Source organism: Schistocerca piceifrons, chromosome X, assembly GCF_021461385.2.
Source record: "Schistocerca piceifrons isolate TAMUIC-IGC-003096 chromosome X, iqSchPice1.1, whole genome shotgun sequence".
Taxonomy (NCBI): Eukaryota; Metazoa; Arthropoda; class Insecta; order Orthoptera; family Acrididae; genus Schistocerca; species Schistocerca piceifrons.
Genome location: NC_060149.1, coordinates 383,997,112 through 384,018,463, shown reverse-complemented (window position 1 = coordinate 384,018,463; position 21,352 = coordinate 383,997,112). Strand labels below are relative to the sequence as shown.

General features: G+C 43.7%; 1 protein-coding gene across 1 annotated transcript in view; it reads right to left on the bottom strand.

The window, feature by feature from the left end:
• Window positions 1-19,438, bottom strand: part of LOC124722371 (atherin-like) — a 62,859-nt gene extending 43,421 nt beyond the window's left edge. Inside the window, exons 1-2 of the mRNA XM_047247546.1 lie at window positions 19,435-19,438; window positions 19,121-19,320 (exon numbers count right to left, since the gene is read on the bottom strand). Of these exons, the coding sequence (XP_047103502.1) occupies window positions 19,121-19,320; window positions 19,435-19,438 (204 nt within the window). The remainder of the gene's footprint in view (window positions 1-19,120; window positions 19,321-19,434) is intronic.
• Window positions 19,439-21,352: the final 1,914 nt, after the last annotated feature.

Here is a 21,352-nt window from a genome sequence, read left to right as displayed (position 1 = left end):
GTCCTGTGAAAAGAAAGATAAAGGAGGAAAAAACAGTATTTACTCAAGTTTTTGTGTTATGATGAATAGTTGAAAGCTGTTTTCTTTTTTTAAGTGCAAAACTTAAAAATGCGATTTTCACACACCGAAAATATATGTTACATCTACTACACTATTAAAAGGTTAAAAAGGACACGAATACCGCACATGAAACGTAATTTTACACTTGTTTTGGGCTTCAGACTAGTTTGAGGAAAGAGTCAATATTTTAAACGGAGTTCTTAAATGAAAGAGTGAAGAAGTGCCAATATCTGCAGAGCGAAATTCTCCTGAGATCATTGTTAGCTTCAGGGTAAACTCTCGGGATAAAAAGCACTTCATTCTCCTGACTTATTTCTCCCATGTCAGCTCTGATTTAATTTAGCGTTGATGCCATCAGAGGACGTGTACATAAATGACGCATTACATTGTATGGCAGACAGTCTAGGGTTTACTGGTTTGATCTTTGATGCAGTAAATAAAATTACACCTATACCACAATGTCAGCCGGCCGGAGTGGCCGTGCGGTTCTAGGCGCTACAGTCTGGAACCGAGCGACCGCTACGGTCGCAGGTTCGAATCCTGCCTTGGGCATGGATGTGTGTGATGTCCTTAGGTTAGTTAGGTTTAATTAGTTCTAAGTTCTAAGCGACTGATAACCTCAGAAGTTAAGTCGCATAGTTCTCAGCACCATTTTAACCACAATGTCTTGTACTCATAATATTATATCCTTCTGAGGGTTAATCCTTCATCTGAAGACACCTGCCAAACAGGATTACGTTATTGAGACAGTTCAGCCATAAATAAACAGAAAGTTATTGAAAATAAAATTTATATCACAACGGTAACACCGTTTTCCACAAAAGTGTAACTTAATTTAACGTAAAAACTTTCAGACACATGATAAAGTACAAACTATTAGCGTCGAATTTACCTGGTCCATTAAGAACAATTAACTGTGAAAGTTCACATTTTAACCCCCATTACCTTAGCGATTCAATGTACAATATGATAACAGCAAAGATGGTTCTGGAGGCTAATGATCACATGGTGCACGAACACTCTAAGTAGAAAAAAAGAAAAGATAGAAAACGATGCATCACGGAGGACTTATCCGAATGGGACGGAAATCGACAGACGCTACGTACATGTACACACAAACAAATTATTACAGCTTCAGAAAAACTGAATGATTTATTCAAGAGAAAGAGTTACACAAACTGAGCAAATCAATAATGCGTTGGTCCACCTCTGGCCTTTATGTACGCTTGGCATTGATTGACAGAGTTGTTGGATGTTCTCCTGAGGGTTCTCGTGCCAAATTCTGGCCAATTGGCGCATTAGACCGTCGTAATCCCCAGATGGTTGGACGACCCTGTCCGTAATGCTCCAAATGTTCTTACTTGTGGAGAGATTCGAGGCCTTGTTGGCCAAGGTAGAGTTTGGCAAACACGAAGTCAAACATTAGAAACTCTCGCTGTGTGTGAGCGGGCATTATCTAGCTGCAGAGTAAGACCAGGATGGCTTTACGCGAAGGACAGCAAAACGGAGCGTCGAATATCGTCGAGGTGTCACTGTGCTGTAAGGGTGCCGCGGACGACAGTGAAAGGGTTCCTGCTATGAAATGAAATGGAACCCCAGACAACCGCTCATGACTGTCAGGCTGTATGACGTCAGGCTGGTATCCCACCGCTTTCTGGGACGTCTCTAGACAGGTCTTCGCTGTGCATCAGCGCTCAGTTCGAAGCAGGAATCGTCACTGAAGACAATTCTACTCTGGTCAAAGAGATTCCAGGCCGATGACGTGCCTGGAGACGAGCTGCACAGCGGTGGGATACCAACCCGAACGTCGCCCGCCATTCGAGCTGCCAACCAGGAGTGATGGTCTGGTGCGCCATATTTTTACATAACAGGAGTCTTTTGGTTGTCACCCGGAGCACCCTTACAGCACAGCCGCACGTCGACGATATTCCACTCTCCGTTTTGTCGCCCTTCATGGCAAGTCATCCTAGGCTTACATTTCAGCAAGATAATACCTTTGCGTTCACGGCGAGAGCTTCTACTGTTTGTCTTCTTACTTATCAAACCCCACCTTGGCCACCAAGGGTGCCAGGTCTCTCCTCAATTGAGAACGTTTGGGGCATTACGAGCAGGAGCCTTCAACCAGCACGGGATTTTGACGATCTAACGCTCCAGTTGTACAAAATTTTGCACGATTTCCCTCAGGAGGGCATCCAACAACTCTGTCAGACACTACCAGACAGAATAACTGCTTGAATGAGATTTTCACTCTGCAGCGGAGTGCGCGCTGATATGAAACTTCCTGGCAGATTAAAACTGTGTGCTCGACCGAGACTCGAACTCGGGACCCCTGCCTTTCGCGGGCAAGTGCTCCACCAACTGAGCCACCGAAGCACGACTCACGCCCGGCACTCACAGCTTTACTTCTGCCAGTATCTCGTCTCCCACCTTCCAAACTTTACAGAAGCTTTCCTGCGAACCTTGCAGAACTAGCACTCCTGAAAGGAAGGATATAGCGGAGACATGGCTTAGCCACAGCCTGGGGGATGTTTCCAGAATGAGATTTTCACTCTGCAGCGGAGTGCGCGCTGATATGAAACTTCCTGGCAGATTAAAACTGTGTGCCCGACCGAGACTCGAACTCGGGACCCTTGCCTTTCGCGGTCAAATGCTCCACCAACTGAGCCACCGAAGCACGACTCACGCCCGGCACTGCTTGCTTAAGGGCCAGAGGTGGACCAAGGCGTTATTGTCTTGCTCAATTTATGAAGCTCTTTCTCTTAAATAAACCATAGAATCTTTCTGAAATTGTAATCATTTATTTGTGTGTACATGTACAGCGCATGTACTGATTTCAGTCCCATTCGGATGATGCCTTCGTGGTGCGTCGTTGTTTTCTGTCTTAGAGCGAATATTTGCAGGTCACCGCCGATAGACCGTGCCGGGCAGTCGAACTGCACACTATAAACTATAAATTCATACCTAATAGTTCCAGTAGAATTAAAGGTACTTTCTCTGAAGTGATATATGCAAAAAATCTGGCTTTACCAACTCACTGAAGATCTTTGTCTGTAGTGTCACACAGTTGCCAGCCTAGTATTAGCTTTGGTGGTTCACAATTAACAATTAACAATCAATGTGAAACCGTTGCATTGTGGCACAACCTCTCTAACGTTAAGCTATTACTAATTTACAAACGAAAGTTCAAACATAATAGCTGAGGTGCTGAGGAATAACATCTAATTCTGAACACTATGGCTACAAACGCACGATGAACGGTCTACTGCTACGCGACAGATGATACTGCTTCTTATTTGCAGTGTGTTGAAAATAATGTGCTATTTTGAAATAATAAAAGCTACATTAAGGATGCAAAACGTAAAATTCCGTAGCTGTATAGCAACCAAGGTTACGTATTTCAAACACAAGCTTTCGTAGTATCCAGTGACCCAAGGGGAGATTTTTGCGTTTGCGATAAAAAGTATCCGGACATCACCCAAGATGAATGCGACTGGTAAAGATAATTCATCTATTGTATGTAAAATGCGATTGGTGAAAAAATGCTCTGCGGGACTTTTCAGCCCTTCTAAACATAGATCAATTATTTTCGGTTTCATAGCGAATCGGTAAAGCGAAACACGGCGCATCATATACAGGACGTGTTCAGATCGATTTCGCATTTTAACAAACCGGCGAGAGTTGAAACAACCTCAGTAAGAAGCCGACACTGTTTCGGTATTTATTCGTGCCCATAATCCCTACACTTCCCTGCGGGATGCAAGGGGCTGAGCTGATGTGTGTAACGACGCAACAGGATCGTAGCTAACTGGCCACATTTCCCACAAACCATGACATGGGTGTGTGTATTACAGCTATATCTGAAACAGACTGGCTCATCAATGCTAGTCAAGTATGCCATTTTACGTCCACACAAAGCCGAAAATTAATTGTTAAAATGAATGGTGGTGTCTTTTCCAGATCATTACTGGCTCTCTTCATTACAATCCTGCGTTTAAATTATCGATTTACGAATGTCTTATCAGAAACACTGATCAAATGTTCAAAATGTCCACCGAACGGTTCTACACATGTTTGCAATCCCACAAAATTTGTGGGCAGATGAAAACCCTCACTGTAAATTTCAGGGCAGGCGGCATCGTTAGTTTTGGATTAATGTATGCGTTTCTGACTTGTAGGTCCATTCTTTCATAAAATTATCCCAGTCTTGCAGCGAGTGAGGTGGCGCTAGGGTATGCCACAGGACTCGTAGTCGGGGGGACTTAAAATCCTCGTCCCGCCATTCATAATTATGTTTTCCGTGACTTTCCTTAATCGCTGAAGCTGAATGCCGGGATGATTGCTTTGAATGGCCGGTTTCCCTCCCTAATCCGTCCCCCTTCCAGGTGTGTGCTCCATCCTTAATGACCTCGTCGTTGACGGGACGTTGCACCCTAATTATCTTTTCTATCTCTTTTGCCAGGCTTGGTACTGTATTCTAATCTGCAAATAAGAGATAGTTAAGTCACACTGCTCTACCTGTACCATTATATGCGGATAGGTAAAGGAGGATCAGCTCTGTTGCCTACAAATTCTCTGACGTCAACACTTGGTATCTGTGGGATCACCTAAAGCAGTTGGTTTATAAAGCAGTCATTCCTAATGTAGAGGTATTTCATCAACCTGTGATGTAAACTTATGAAACAATGGAGCACTGTCCGCCATTCGAAAGGGTGCAACAGCCTACGATCCGACGAGTTAATGCATGTGTAAAACCAAGCGGAGGTTTGAATATTTGTTATGGGTTGCTGGCTTCAGAGCTTTGTAAAATGTTCTGTCATTTATATATTAAAACTGGATTTTAAAAGCATGTTTCAATGGAGTAGCCTGCTCAGTTTGCTAAGTAGCACCGCTCCCAGAAATAGTATAAGTACTGGTATACTTCGCACCTTTCCAGTAAAGTAACGCATTCCCATTGTACTTTTCGTTTAGTTCCTCGCATCAGTACTTATCAAGGCTCAGCAAAAACAGTATTCTCTCTCAAATTCAGCTGTTTGTACAGTTCAGTTACTACAAGATAGCCGCCATGCAAGTCAAATTTTAACCTAGCCAGTTTTTATAAAGGGTGTTTGACAATCCCTCTTACAGGATTTTACAGGTTGTAGAGGGAACTCAGTAGATATAAAAATGGTTCAAATGGCTCTGAGCACTATGGGACGTAACAGCGGAGGTCATCAGTCCCCTAGAACTTAGAACTACTTAAACGTAACTAACCTAAGGACACCACACATCCACGCCCGAGGCAGGATTCGAACCTGCGACCGTAGCGGTTGCGCGGTTCCAGACTGTATTGTCTACAACCGCTCGGCCACACCGGCCGGCCTCCCCATATACGGAGGACATCTGCAAGAGCTGTTGTAGCTTCCACGAATGACCGATTCACAGCCTGGCTCGCTATTGACTGCAGTGGGTGTCAGTCTGGAACAGTATTTCAGTTATAAATAATTTTACAATAGTAACACTGACGCCAGTCCTCTTTCAAACATACACATTGGTTCAGATTCGTCCCTGTTTCTGTTTGACCCGCAAGTGAAAAAATAAACAACCATTACATAAAGTTTCTTTCGTACTTTTTGGTGACGCAACAGTATTACAACCTCAGACGTTAAAAGAATTAGTGAAAAATTTACCTGTGGACAAAATCAACTAATTAAAAAAAACGTAAGTGTATCCATGGAAGTCGTGCAATTAGGTATCTACAAATGTATAACCGTGAGGACTCGAATTATCGCCAGAAATAGAGATTACGTAGATGTGAGCGTGTCGTGCACGAAGTGAGCTGCGGAACGGTAAGGGAGTGCATCTGGCAGCAGACAGGGCGTGCCTCGGCTCCGTGTTCCGCAGCACGCAGTTGGCAGGCAGCTCCAGCCGTGTGGCTGCTCTGACCTCGGCCGCGGAGCACGAAGGGCAGCGCCACCAGCCGCCGCTTGGGCGTGTCCCGCACCCGTTGACACGGAAAAGCTCGGCGGCGACCTTTAGCTTCCAACAGTTCTGTAAACAACCCACAACTCGCAAACTTCCTCACGGAGCTAGTCCGCAGCTCGTGGTCGTGCGGTAGCGTTCCCGCTTCCCACGCCCGGGTTCCCGGGTTCGATTCCCGGCGGGGTCAGTGATTTTCTCTGCCTCGTGATGACTGGGTGTTGTGTGTTGTCCTTAGGTTAGTTAGGTTTAAGTAGTTCTAAGTTCTAGGGGACTGATGACCATAGATGTTAAGTCCCATAGTGCTCAGAGTCTCACGGAGCTAGTTACATAGACCATACACTGATAAGGCATAACATTATGATCATTGTCCACCGCAACGTTGGATGCTGTCTAGTGTCGTTGCGGAAACGTGTCGAGGTGACAGAAGTATGCAAGCGGAGCAGACACGGATGGGGGATCACCCTAGCGAACACTTGGGCTACAAATGGGGAAATTTATTGAGATAAACGACTTTGACAAAGGGCAGATTATTATTACACGGAGCCTGTGAACGAGTATCTCTAAAACGGCGAAGCTGATCGAATGTTCACGTACTACTGTCGTGAGCACCTACGTAAAGGGTAAAAAGACAGTGAAACTATCCCTAGACGCTAAATGTTTGGACGTCCAAGACTCTTCACAAATCGTGGGGCTCAGAGGATTGTCTGCTCTGTAAAGTAGGATAGAAGGTGATTAGTGTCATCTCTGCCGAAAGAGCACAATACTGGTGCACGCACAAGTGTTTCGGAGCACACCGTTCATCGTACATTGTTGAACATCGAGCACCAAACAGACCGTCCCTACGAGTTAAAAAAAATGGTTCAAATGGCTCTGAGCACTATGGGACTTAACTTCTGAGGTCATCAGTTCCCTAGAACTTAGAACTACTTAAACCTAACCAACCTAAGGAGATCACACATATCCATGCCCGAGGCAGGATTCGAACCTGCGACCGTAGCAGTCGCGCGGCTCCAGACTGTTGCGCCTAGAACCGCTCGGCCACCTCGGCCGGCCCCTTAGTGTTCACATTTTGACCCAACGACATCGTCAATTGCGATTTTAGTGGGCGAGGGACCATCGGGATTCGACCGTCGATCAATAGAAACGTGCAAATCTTCGGGCGAATCAAATTTTTGCTACTCTAGATGGATGGTCGTCTCCACAAACGCCGTCATCAAGTCTAGCGCACCACGGACGCAGCTTGGTGGGAGCGGTATTGTGCCATGAGAGACGCTTTCTTGCGCTTGCATGAGACGTGCGGTAGACACGCTGACACTGCGCACCACCTACACCCTTCATGCTTGGTGTCTTCCCCGACGGTGATGTCCTCTTTAAGCAGTATAATTGTCCGTGTCCCGGAGCCAGAACCCTGCTACTGTGGTTTGAGGAACATTGTAATGAATTCAAGTTGATGACTCGGCAACTGAATTAGCCCGATAAAAATCCTATGGATCCCATCTGGGTCGCTATCGGGCGCCTCACCGCCTACATAAATCAGTGGCCCGTTATTTACGCGAATGTGCATAGACATCTAATGTCACATACCTCCATAAACTTACTAACAAACTTTCGGATGCCTGATACGCAGAGTCAGTGATGTATTTCGTTTCCCCTTAAGCAATGGGTCGTAATAATTTTGCTTATCAGTGTATATCAATGGCAATATTTCTTTCGAAATGGTGTGGAAGAGAAATGGCACCGCTGGAAAACTGTACCGAAATGCGGGAAACCCTACTGAGGACTGGCACTTAAAGTAGGGATTGGCAATTGATCCTTAGCATGAACACATCTAACGCAATGCACTTACATAGTCGGGAAGACCCACTATCGTTTGAACACAGGAGAGTTGAACAGTTACTGGAAACAGTCACATCTACACTGCTTGCCATTAAAACTGCAACACGTGGATGGCTAGCAAATAGCAACATTTTCCTTATTGTGCCTATACAGTACACTACGAAGAATATATAACTAACTTTGTAACTGATTTGGGGAATACGTGGTGCAAGATATAGTACGCAGGCCTATCACCTATGGCAGTAACAATGGCTCCAACACGTCTGGGCGACGATTAATTTTTAATGGTCACCGTCGTATTATACAGGGTGATCAAAAAGTCAGTATAAATTTGAAAACTGAATAAATCACGGAATAATGTAGACAGAGAGGTACAAGTTGACACACGTGCTTGGAATGACATAGGGTTTTATTAGAACCAAAAAAATACAAAAGTTCAAAAAATATCCGACAGATGGCGCTTCATATGATCAGAATAGCAATAATTAGCATAACAAAGTAAGACAAAGCAAATATGATGTTCTTTACAGGAAATGCTCAATATGTCCACCATCATTCCTCAACAATAGCTGTAGTCGAGGAATAATGTTGTGAACAGCACTGTAAAGCATGTCCGGAGTTATGGTGAGGCATTGGCGTCGGATGTTGTCTTTCAGCATCCCTAGAGATGTCGGTCGATCTCGATACACTTGCGACGTCAGGTAACGCCAAAGCCAATAATCGCACGGACTGAGGTCTGGGGACCTGGGAGGCCAAGCGTGACGAAAGTGGCGGCTGAGCACACGATCATCACCAAACGACGCGCGCAAAGAGATCTTTCACGCGTCTAACAATATGGGGTGGTTCTAATAAAACCCCATGTCATTCCAAGCATGTGTGTCAATTTTTACCTTTCTATCTACATTATTCCGTGGTTTATTAAGTTTTCAAATTTATACTGACTTTTTGATCATCCACCTATCATATTCTATTTTGTTGGGCAAACGATCAAATATTTTTGTGACGCTCGCGGTAGCTGCGCAGTCTTAGGCGCCTTGCCACGGTTCTCGCGGCTTCCCCCGTCGGAGGTTCGAGTCCTCCCTCGGGCATGGGTGTGTGTGTGTTGTCCTTAGCGTAAGTTAGTTTAAGTTTGATTGAGTAGTGTGTAAGCCTAGGGACCGATGACCTCAGCAGTTTGGTCCCATAGGAACGTACCCCAAATTTCCAAATTTCCAAAATACTGTTGTGCCTCTATGCTGAACTCCTTCTTACAGTGTTGTAGCTATATACATTACACTTCTTCTCAAACTGCCGTGAATTATTCATAACGAAATTCATTAGTGAATGTAAACATTGTGAAGGTGCAGTTAGAATGGCTGTCTCCTTGAAGAAACACGACTCAGAACATTATATAATTTTTTCTGTAATCATTACATTTGTAAATAAAGAGTTACCATCTGAAAGTACACTACAAGACTTTAATTGATGTAAATATGTTAATATGTTTATTTGCTGCTTTCCAAAACTACAGATTATATGACAAACAAAAATTGCTGCACTTCGCTGGTTAAGACTTTCGGTAACACGATTCTTCCAGTTCGAATTTTAGTCAATAGTTACTTGTACAACCAAATATTTGTAGCACTGTAACCTGTGAACTCGTGACCCTTCATACTCTTTATAATATGTTATTATCAATTTATTCTGCTAATGTCTCTCTAACCGAATTAATTATAACAGTCACGTCATCTGCAAAAATAATTAACTGTGCTTGATGTATTATAATGACAGTCATTTACATATACACTCCTGGAAATGGAAAAAAGAACACATTGACACCGGTGTGTCAGACCCACCATACTTGCTCCGGACACTGCGAGAGGGCTGTACAAGCAATGATCACACGCACGGCACAGCGGACACACCAGGAACCGCGGTGTTGGCCGTCGAATGGCGCTAGCTGCGCAGCATTTGTGCACCGCCGCCGTCAGTGTCAGCCAGTTTGCCGTGGCATACGGAGCTCCATCGCAGTCTTTAACACTGGTAGCATGCTGCGACAGCGTGGACGTGAACCGTATGTGCAGCTGACGGACTTTGAGCGAGGGCGTATAGTGGGCATGCGGGAGGCCGGGTGGACGTACCGCCGAATTGCTCAACACGTGGGGCGTGAGGGCTCCACAGTACATCGATGTTGTCGCCAGTGGTCGGCGGAAGGTGCACGTGCCCGTCGACCTGGGACCGGACCGCAGCGACGCACGGATGCACGCCAAGACCGTAGGATCCTACGCAGTGCCGTAGGGGACCGCACCGCCACTTCCCAGCAAATTAGGGACACTGTTGCTCCTGGGGTATCGGCGAGGACCATTCGCAACCGTCTCCATGAAGCTGGGCTACGGTCCCGCACACCGTTAGGCCGTCTTCCGCTCACGCCCCAACATCGTGCAGCCCGCCTCCAGTGGTGTCGCGACAGGCGTGAATGGAGGGACGAATGGAGACGTGTCGTCTTCAGCGATGAGAGTCGCTTCTGCCTTGGTGCCAATGATGGTCGTATGCGTGTTTGGCGCCGTGCAGGTGAGCGCCACAATCAGGACTGCATACGACCGAGGCACACAGGGCCAACACCCGGCATCATGGTGTGGGGAGCGATCTCCTACACTAGCCGTACACCACTGGTGATCGTCGAGGGGACACTGAATAGTGCACGGTACATCCAAACCGTCATCGAACCCATCGTTCTACCATTCCTAGACCGGCAAGGGAACTTGCTGTTCCAACAGGACAATGCACGTCCGCATGTATCCCGTGCCACCCAACGTGCTCTAGAAGGTGTACGTCAACTACCCTGGCCAGCAAGATCTCCGGATCTGTCCCCCATTGAGCATGTTTGGGACTGGATGAAGCGTCGTCTCACGCGGTCTGCACGTCCAGCACGAACGCTGGTCCAACTGAGGCGCCAGGTGGAAATGGCATGGCAAGCCGTTCCACAGGACTACATCCAGCATCTCTACCATCGTCTCCATGGGAGAATAGCAGCCTGCATTGCCGCGAAAGGTGGATATACACTGTACTAGTGCCGACATTGTGCATGCTCTGTTGCCTGTGTCTATGTGCCTGTGGTTCTGTCAGTGTGATCATGTGATGTATCTGACCCCAGGAATGTGTCAATAAAGTTTCCCCTTCCTGAGACAATGAATTCACGGTGTTCTTATCTCAATTTCCAGCCCAGGCTGTGGCTAAGCCATGTCTTCGCTATATCCTTCCTTTCAGGAGTGCTAGTTCTGCAAGGTTCGCAGGAGAGCTTCTGTAAAGTTTGGAAGGTAGGAGACGAGAAACTGGCAGAAGTAAAGCTGCGAGTACCGGGCGTGAGTCGTGCTTCGGTAGCTCAGATGGTAGAGCACTTGCCCGCGAAAGGCAAAGGTCCCGAGTTCGAGTCTCGGTCGGGCACACAGTTTTAATCTGCCAGGAAATTTCATATCAGCGCACACTCCGCTGCAGAGTGAAAATCTCATTCTGACGACATTTATTTTTACTCCGATCTCAACCACTGTTCTCCTTTCATGCCCCTCGATTCTTATACATGCCATCTGTAGCCATACAAGTTGTAAATAACCTATCGTTCCTTGTATTTTACCCCTACTACCTTCAGAATTTCATAGAGAATATTCCAGTCAACATTGTGAAAAAATTTCTCTAAGTCTACAAATGCTATAAACGTAAGTTTGCCTTTCCTTAACCTATCTTCTACGAGAAGTCGTAGGGTCAGTATTGCCATGCATGTTACTACATTTCTGCGGAATTCAAACTGGTTTTCCCCGAGGTCGGCTTCTACCAGTTTTTTCATTCCTCTATAGAGAATTAGTTTTAATATTTTGCAACGATGACTCATTAAACTGATAGTTCGGTAATATTCACACCTGTCAGCACCTGTTTTCTTTGGGATTGGAATTATTAAATCATTCTTGGAGTTTGAGAGTGTGTCTCATATATTTTCCACATCAGCTGAAAGGGTTTTGTCATGGCTGGCTCTCCCAAGGCTGTCAGTAGTTCTGACGGAATATTGTCTACTCCCGGAGCCTTGCTTCCACTTAAGTCTTTCAGTGCTCTGTGAAATTGTCCTCACAGTACCATGTCTCTCATCTCGCCTTCAGCTACGTCCTCTTTCATTTCTATAACATTGCCTTCCAGTTCGTCTCGCTTGTATAGACTCTCTATGTACTCCTACCACTTTCAAGCTTTCCCTTCTTTGCTTATTACTAGTTTTCCATCTGAGCTCTTGATATTCATATATCTGCTCCTCTTTTCTCCAAGGGCTGCTTTAATTTTAGTGTAGGTGGTATTTATCTTCCCCCTAGTGAAATATTTTTCTAAATCCTTAGATTTGTCCTCCAGCCATTCCTGCTTAGTAATTTTGCACTTCCCATCTATCTCATTTTTTGGACGTTTGTATTCATTTGCTGAATTTTTATATTTTCTCCTTTCATCAGTTGTGTTCAATACCTCCTGTGTTATTCAAGAATTTCTATTAGGTCTTGTCTTTTTGCCTATTTGATCCTCTGCTGCCTTCACTATTTCATCTCTCAAAGGTAATCATTCTTCGTCTACTTTACTCTTTCCCCCTGTTCTAGTCAGACGTTGCCTAATGCTCCTGAAACTGTCAACAACCACTGGTTCTGTCAACTGATCCTGGTCCAATCTCCTTAATTTCTAATTTTGCAATTTCCTTAGTTTTAATCTACAGTTCATAACCAATAAATTGTAGTCAGACTCCACATCTGCTCCTGGAAATGTCTTACAATTTAAAATCTGATTCCGAAATCTCTGTCTGAGCATTATATTAACAATCTCAAATCTTCCGGTGTTTCCAGGTCTCTTCCCTGTGTACAAGCTTCTTTCTTGATTCTATGATATGCACTATCTGATCAAAACTATTCTAAAACCGCCGGCCGTGTGACCGAGCGGTTCTAGGCGCTTCAGTTTGGAACCGCGTGACCGCTACGGTCGCAGGTTCGAATCCTGCCTCGGGCATGGATGTGTGTGATGTCCTTCGGTTAGTTAGGTTTAAGTAGTTCTAAGTTTTAGGGGACTGATGACCTCAGATGTTAAGTCCCATAGTGCTCAGAGCCATTTGAACCATTTTTATTCTAAAACCTGTTTTTGAACATTGCTACGGAGTGTGTCCAGCCTTTACCTTTATGACGGCTTGAACTTTGCTAGGATCACTTTCAGTGAGAGGTCTGAATGTTTGTGGAGAAACGGCATCTCATGCCTCCTCAATAGCCAAATGGTTCAAATGGTTCTGAGCACTATGCGACTTAACTTCTGAGGTCATCAGTCCCCTAGAACTTAGAACTACTTAAACCTCACTAACCTAAGGACATCACACACATCCATGCCCGAGGCAGGATTCGAACCTGCGACCGTAGCGGCCACGCGGTTCCAAACTGAAGCGCTTAGAACCGCACGGCCACACCGGCCCTCAATAGCCGAAACCAGAGAAGACAGTGATGTTGAACGCTAGGATCTGCAGCGAAGTTTTCGTTGTAACTCATCCTAAAGACGTTCCATTGCGTTCAGGTACGGACTCAGAACAGGCGAGTCCGTTTCAGGAATGTTTATGTCTACAGACCATTTCCTCACAGATGCTGCTTTACGACAGGTTGGATTGCCATGCCCATACAATCATCGCTTCTGAACTGTGTCTCTACTGTACACAATACACAATGCTGCAAACTGTGTTGATCGCGTTTTCTTAAAGGGAATAAAGAGACCCACCTTAACCACGAAAAACCACCACTCACCGAAACATCACCACATCCGTACTTCAGCGTTGGCGCTACAAATAAAGGCAAGTAACGTTCTCCAGGCGTTCGGAAACCCAAACCCTTCCACTGGATTGCAATAGGATTTATCTCGATTTACGAATGCAGATCGTTGTGGGACAGCAGTGATTCAAAAAATTACCGTCTTGATCGACAAAGACCAGAATGGATAGAGACTTCTTCCAAATTGAACATGCTCATTATGTTTTAATGACACAACTATATTCAAACAATAAGAGGAAGAGTTCTGAATGTGAATTTAATTACATTTCTTCACATTATCTTTCCCAGTTCAAACAGTAATAATAGTATTTTGTAAATTGATTTTATTACATTGCACGTCATTGGACACAGATTCAGTAATAAGATTTTGTGTTAAATGATTTGCTGCTTTGCTAACATGTCAAGAACACAGTGCATGTATCGCGTAAACATCACACCACGCTCCTGTTTCTATGTTATTAACGCGCTCACGTCGGCGCTGAGAACTATGTTTCTCACTAGGGGGCGTTGCACGTATTCATACTTTCCTTCACCTAGATCTCGGTCTCTGTCTCTCTGTTTCTCGCAATGGGACGGTGGCCGTATTCAAATTCTCTAGGCTACTGTTTTAATGCATTGACCTTTTATTTCAAAAGTGGCATAGGTCCATTATTTTAAAGCAACGAGACATCACATAAAATAATTTTACACAAAATTAATCACAAATTTTGGTATCTCTCATTTGCGCAGAAAGCTCCCTCTTTGAAAGGTCACACAAAATTATATTCAGAGCTGTTCGTTGTGCCTGGCTGATACATAATACATATCGTACATTATAATCTTGAACATGGCTGACGTTTAGGAACCGTATTTAAGTTTTAATGAAGGATAAAAACAACCATCCTGTTGCACCATTTTTATTGTACTGAATGCAATAAAATTTGTACAACCGGTTGGCAGTTCATCATTATACATTTGTATATTGCTGGTAGCATAATTTCTAAAGTCGAGCGTGAGCCATTGGTGGTACACAATGGCGAGTATGTGTTAAGTCATGTCAGTTTCAGAAACAATTCAATTTCCTGTTTTTAAATAAGAGGTAGTGAAAGTGGTCTCACATTTCAGTTCTGCTGTTCACCTGGATTAATTACAGTGTTTTTTTGTTCTGACATCTCTTATTAGGTTTCTCTCTTAATAATTCGCTCCTCGCCTAAATTAATTAACCTAGCGACAGTAGTTTTGGAGTCGCAATTCCGGAGGACCACGGTTCAAATCTCCTTCCGGTCTGGCCATCCAACTTTAGGTTTTCCGTGATTTCCCTAAATTGTTTGAAGCAAATCCCGGGATTGTTGCTTTGAAAAAGGGCACGGCCGATTTTCTTCCCCCTCTTTCCATAATCGGAGCTTGTGCTCCGACTCTAAAGAACTCGTTGTTGGTGGGACGTTAAATTCTAATATTCCTTGGTTCCTTCTTCCGACAGTAGCTAAACAATAAGCAGAGGTAATTGTCTGCAATACCCTCTTTGTTAATAGTTACGTTATGGAGCAAACATATGCATTTTACAGCAACATCAGCAAATGCGTCGATTCCTCCCATGTTTTGTACCGTTTCAGCCTTCGCCTAAACACAACAGAATTGTCGTAACACACAGCTCAGTATTACGTCAGCTGCCAGATAACGACCGCCAGCTGCGTGCAAACTCAAGAGGACGACTCTGGTCCTACGACGTAATATATTGTGTTCGTTGTATGACTGCCCTATTTAGACAAGAGCAAAGGCTCCCCTTTTAACCACTGTCAGTCACTGTCAGACGCAGCAAATCTGCCACACTATTGCTTGGCCTTAAGAGTTTTCTACGTCACTACCTGTTTCCGACTCTGCCGTGTATTTCATAAACAAATATAACAGAACAGCTTCTGAAATATATTAACCGTGTCTGACACACTGAGTCTTTAAAAATATTCAATACCGGAGATGAAACAAAACAACCAACCTTTATGTCTTGGATGTTGTACTGGAATACGTTTCCAGTATGAAGGGGACAGACAATCCATTTGCTGTGGGTGGATTCCTATGCGGCCATCCGCTATAATGAGGCAGTCTGACGCATTAGGAAGCGAGTTGCATCTATAGACACCGTCACTGATTTTAAATTTCCGTACACAAACTACTTACGTGACATCAAGAGCCACGGAAACATCAATGGCAAGAGATGCGTTTGAAACGTGTTCCAACAAACGAAAGGTGGCTAAATGCGGTGTTACAACCTCGCATTACTACAAGGCCGTGATTTACGAGGACACATTTGGATCGATCAACCATTTTTCACCCTTATTCGACTCCGCTTCAAGCATGCTTCTTTTCCTCTCCATCTACGTCATATCAGTTTACGATTGTCCTGCATGTGAGTGTGAGCCGGAAGCTGCTGTAAACCACATCTTGTTTTCGTGTCCCGGATTTGACTGTGAACGATTGGACTTCTTGACGACATTGCTGAGTATGGGGTATCACCATCCATAAATCAGCTTTTCTTTTGTTTATCAAAGACATGTTTAAAGTTCAGACATGGTATGAACTGATAAATCAGAGGTGTGTAATTTACTTATAAATCCATTTCTTAACATTTTATGGAGGACAAAGCTGCGAGAGATTGAACTATTATATCTGTAATATGTATTTATGTATTTATTTCACACAATTAAGTATAAAATTTAACCAATTATTTTAGATGTCTCAACAGAGCACAAGCTCTGGAGGCCAAATGAAGACAAAAATAAAATAAAGCAACAGGACCAGAGAATGACACAGACACACGACTAGCACTCTTTCCCACTTAGAGCCTACAACGTAGTCTAAGACGTACGTATTATCACAGAGCTGTTCTATTGTCTTTCAGGATGCAACAAGAAGGGAAAAAATAACAATGTTTGTCAAAAAGCATGATGCACTTAGACCGCTGGCCCGATATCAGACTCTTGACATATTATTTCACAATTATTTGTGCATGACATTTTCTGTTGGTCCTATTGCACAAATACAGTTAAATTTGAGTACGAAATAACTGAGACTAAAATAAACACTTGCATAAAAATTACTTACTGCTTTTGTAATCGGTTGTACAGGTTAGAAGTTCGTATACTTTATGTTGTAAAAACATAGATTTTGCCTGTTACACGAGTAAATAATAACCATGGTTTGCGAATGAAGGCGGGTGTTTTTCCTTTATATTGTACTAATATAAATCAGTTATGCCTCCAACAATTGCCAGCATACATTAAATTAAAAGATATTCTTAGTGCTCAAATGTATTCACTCTTTTTTGTTTAGACGTCCAGATCAAGTTACATACACCAGGAGTAGACCTGATATTGCCTAATTAAACTTTTGGCTATCTATATCTGGGTTCAGCCACATCCATCAAACAGCGAACCCTAAATACAGGTGAGCGAAGGCTGGTCCAAACAGTTCTCGACAATTGTTCAACGTTCTGGTATCAATGCCTAAGAGAATTAGCAGAAGAAACAAAACATGATTCAGAAAAGAGCTTCTGTGTTACAGAAATGCTCTACAAAGCGCTTTAAAATTCAGTTTGTGGATGTTTCATGACCAGTCAAAAAACATATTACTTCTCCCATCGAATATCGATGGTAAAATGATAGAAGTTCAGGTCAAGCAGAAGCCTACTGCCCAGTAGGGAATAAAACTGAAAAGAGGGAATGTTACTGGAGTGGTAAGCATCCTATGCCATATAAATGGTGGCGCTTCATTGGGAAAACAGCGCTAGAAATGCTTATCAAAAACTATTTGTTTCATTATGGTTTGTTACTCAGTTCTACATTTAAACATTACAGCTTTTTCATTTAGTATCTCTCAGTTGTTCGCTGTGAATTTAGATACACTGCGTGGTACAATGGCAATACAGTAGTGTTACACAGTTGAGAGTTGCGTTAAAAGTTTGTAAGTGGTCCGTACTCGGGAAATTAACAATTCGCTAAGAACAAAAGGGAACTTAGGAAGCTACACAGCATCAATAAGGCAAGCAAATATTTTAGAAAATTGTAGTGTGTAAGCTATATCAATAGTGGAGGCTCTCACTCGACAGTGAAATGGGTATGGAAGGCAACTGACTGACAGATCAAACATTTGAGCCTAACGTGGACTGTGGTTTCAAATTTATCTGTCTCGCTTACATTTCAGACTGCCTTAAAGCGCTCGTACAAAAGGGACTGTAAAATCATATTTTAAATCCTGAAATTGTAACCTTCGAAAGAAAATCCGCTCCTTTCAGATCTGCAACTGGCTCAAAAGACGGGCATTGCGTAGGTCATTATCTTAAATGGACAATCATCAACAGAAGTTAAAATAACATCCATTGCTTCACAGAGAGTGCAACTCTACTGTTGCTTCACATATTGCACATTACCGAATTAGCATATAGTGTTAGTTGTGATATCAGACTTTTCGTAGATGATGCAATTATCTGCGAGGAAATTCACCTTGATAAATATTCCAGTGATATAAATTTAGATGTCAACGAAACATTAGCCTGGTGCAAATGGCAACTTAATTTAGATACGGTGTATCTCAACGAAAAATAAATTCGTGGGCTCCTTTGACAAGACGAGTAATGATTCAGAACTAGTCAATACTGCCGCACAAATATTCTAGAATAACAGTTTATAAAGAAATGATGTGGATGTACTTCGTAGACTCAGCTTGTAGGCAAAGTAAATTCCAGCCTACGATTCATTGACAGGATGCTGTAAAACTCAGTCTGGCTACAAAAGAGATGACCCATACTTGAATGCTGCTTACATGCATGGAATTCTTACCAGATCGCACCAGCAGGAGAGCGAAAAGAAAGAAGGGCTGTGTGAAATGGTCACAGAATTATTTTACTGGCGAGAGAATGTCAGATAAAATTGTAAAATCTTAACTGGTGGAAAGCCGCAGAAAGACGTCAATCTCTTGAAAAATTAGTTAAAAAACTTCAATAATCGTCTTTCTGGGCAAAAACCATGAATGTTCTTTAGCTCCTTTATATCTACCCCTTAGAGTTGGTGCAGATAAAATTAGCCACTGAGGCGTAGAAACAATCATTCTTTCAAATACAACGGGAAGACGTCTTAATATACAGAAGAAGAAAAAAGTATCCCTTGCAACACGCTTTACAGTGATTCACAAAGTTTAGATTTAGACGTGTGAACTACTTTTCTCTAAATTCAAGAGTCCCGAATTGAGGAATATTGTGATATGACCTTTGTTACGGCTTTCGCTGCAACTTTTCGCGAAAGAGCCCAGGGAAAGTGCAGAACACGAAAACCGTGACTGCCGCTACAGCGCAGTTTTAATTGTTACTGCGTAAACAGCGGGTAACGCAGCAGCTGTGTTAAACTTTACGTTCAGCTCATTGTCTGCTTCTTACAAAGAAGTGTCAGTAGAGTATATTTGTTTTTGACGGGAAGGGTGCACCAGAGTTTACAGACCTTGGCGGCCATGGTGCGGTGCGCTGCGAGCTTCGGCGACGGCGGCGGCGGCTGCGGAGCAGACCTCACTGCCGGCTGAGGGACTCCGGCGCGCTTAAGAGAAGCGGCCCCCACCACGCCGGCCGCAGCCACAGCCGCCCAGCTACTCCCGCTGCCTAATGGGCAGCGCACGTTGACTCGCTGACGCACTCTTCCCTCTACTGAATACAACCCCGCATCACCACTCTCACAACCGAGATCCACTCATCGTTAACTAATTATATTAAATGTAGAGGGTACGAGGCGTATTGGAAAAGTACGGGCCGTTTGCTTACACATCGCTGGCCATTAAAATCCCATCACCAGTGACGATAGCTAATAACGAACTTTTAATTGTAAACCTGAGATTTTTCCGCGGTGTTTCGCTCACAGACATGGAGACGCCACAACAACTGTCTCGTTCGGCCCCTACAATAAAAGTGTACCTAATTACTCGATTAGACCTAATAATATTTCAAGTCACGGATTCAAGTAGGACGCAAAGTTACAAATCTTATGACCTTAATCGAGGGTTGATTTCGTGAATATGTGAAAATTCGGTAAACTTAATATGCAAATTTCAAACAAAATATCAATTTTGTTTGGTATTTTGCACCTGACAATGTCCTACTGAGACAAAGCTCCATCAGATGGTGAAGTCAAAGTAATTTTAATGTCCGCCAATAATACTGTTTAAGAAAGTCACAAAATGGCGAATATCGTTAAAGAAAGTAGCTGTTTCGTTCTACTTGGCGTTACAGACGCGCTACTGCGGAATAAGACCTTTTCTTTGCGGAGGTGCCCGACTGGCGCCACCGCAGAATAACTAACCTAAGCGCCAGAGAGCTTCCCCGTTCCACTCCGGCTAAAATGTCACAGGAATGGTCAGCACAGTCTGCATAGTAAATCTGGCTGCAAGAACTGCTTTTTACCTGTGTTTGCAGTCACCGTGTGTCCACCGAGGGAATAAAACCACAGAGACTCGCTCCCTGGGCACATTCTGATCGAGGTTTTGGACTATGCCGTTTGGTTGTTAAACCGCTAGAAAGAATTACTCGTAATGTGGAAGTTGCCACCATCTTTCCTTAACATGTACTGCCCTCCGTTACTTTGGATTCAGTTATGTGTAGAACCACATCGGTAAGAAACAGGCTGCACCACGGCAGTACGCATATACCTACCGCGACCATCGCAACTATGCGAGGACACAGTTTTCTCTGAGAGCTGACTGCACACCACTCACCTATGCTGCTCGGGTAAGAGTTGACATACTTTGCTTTCGTATCTCTTATGGTCAACAATAATTCCCTTATTCCTAGCAAGATGGTTTTCCACATTTGATTAGTTAGGACTTTTATTCCTTGTTTGATAATTTTTCTGTTGTATCTTCTGGTTCCCTTGGAAGACCGGCAATAAGACGAATTTGGCCGAGCGGTTCTAGGCGCTACAGTCTGGAACTGCGCGACCGCTACAGTCGCAGGTTCGAATCCTGCCTCGGGCATTGATGTGTGTGATGTCCTTAGGTTAGTTAGGTTTAAGTAGTTCTAAGTTCTAGGGGACTGATGACCTCAGCAGTTAAGTCCCATAGTGCTCAGAGCCATTTGAACCATAAGACGAATTATCCGAAATTGTGGAATGGTATAGTCCCATTCTGTGATAGCAACTTCGCGTTTTCCTGTGTTTAATTGGTCAAAATATAAAGTTACTTTTCAGCCTTTCCGTTATGTTTTTATGGTCTTCCCCCTATGCCTTATTCATGTACGTAGGCGAAACAATTACTGTAAGTTAGCTTTTATCTGGGGACAGGGAAGCAGTCATCATCATATGATTTGATTGTCTCACTGGAGGCATTTTAATGAGACATTACGCTTTGTTTAACTCTCCATTGCATGATTTACACAAAAGATCCATATCGCCACGCACTCATTGTGCGTATATGGTATAGTAGGGAGAAAATATGATTAAATTTGTAAAACGTGTGGGCAAAAATATGGACACACGAAAAACACAACACATCACCACTCGTCTCGAAATGGATAAATACATGTCCTGTATGGTTTTCAAGGGAATCTTACACCTTTCTTTCTACAGAATAGTGGCAAGTGCAGGTAGCGATAATCAAGGCGAATACTGATCAAGCAACCGTTCTTTCAAAGTAGACCACAAGGGCTCAACAATTATGTTGAGACCTGATGACTGTGGTGGCCAGGAGAG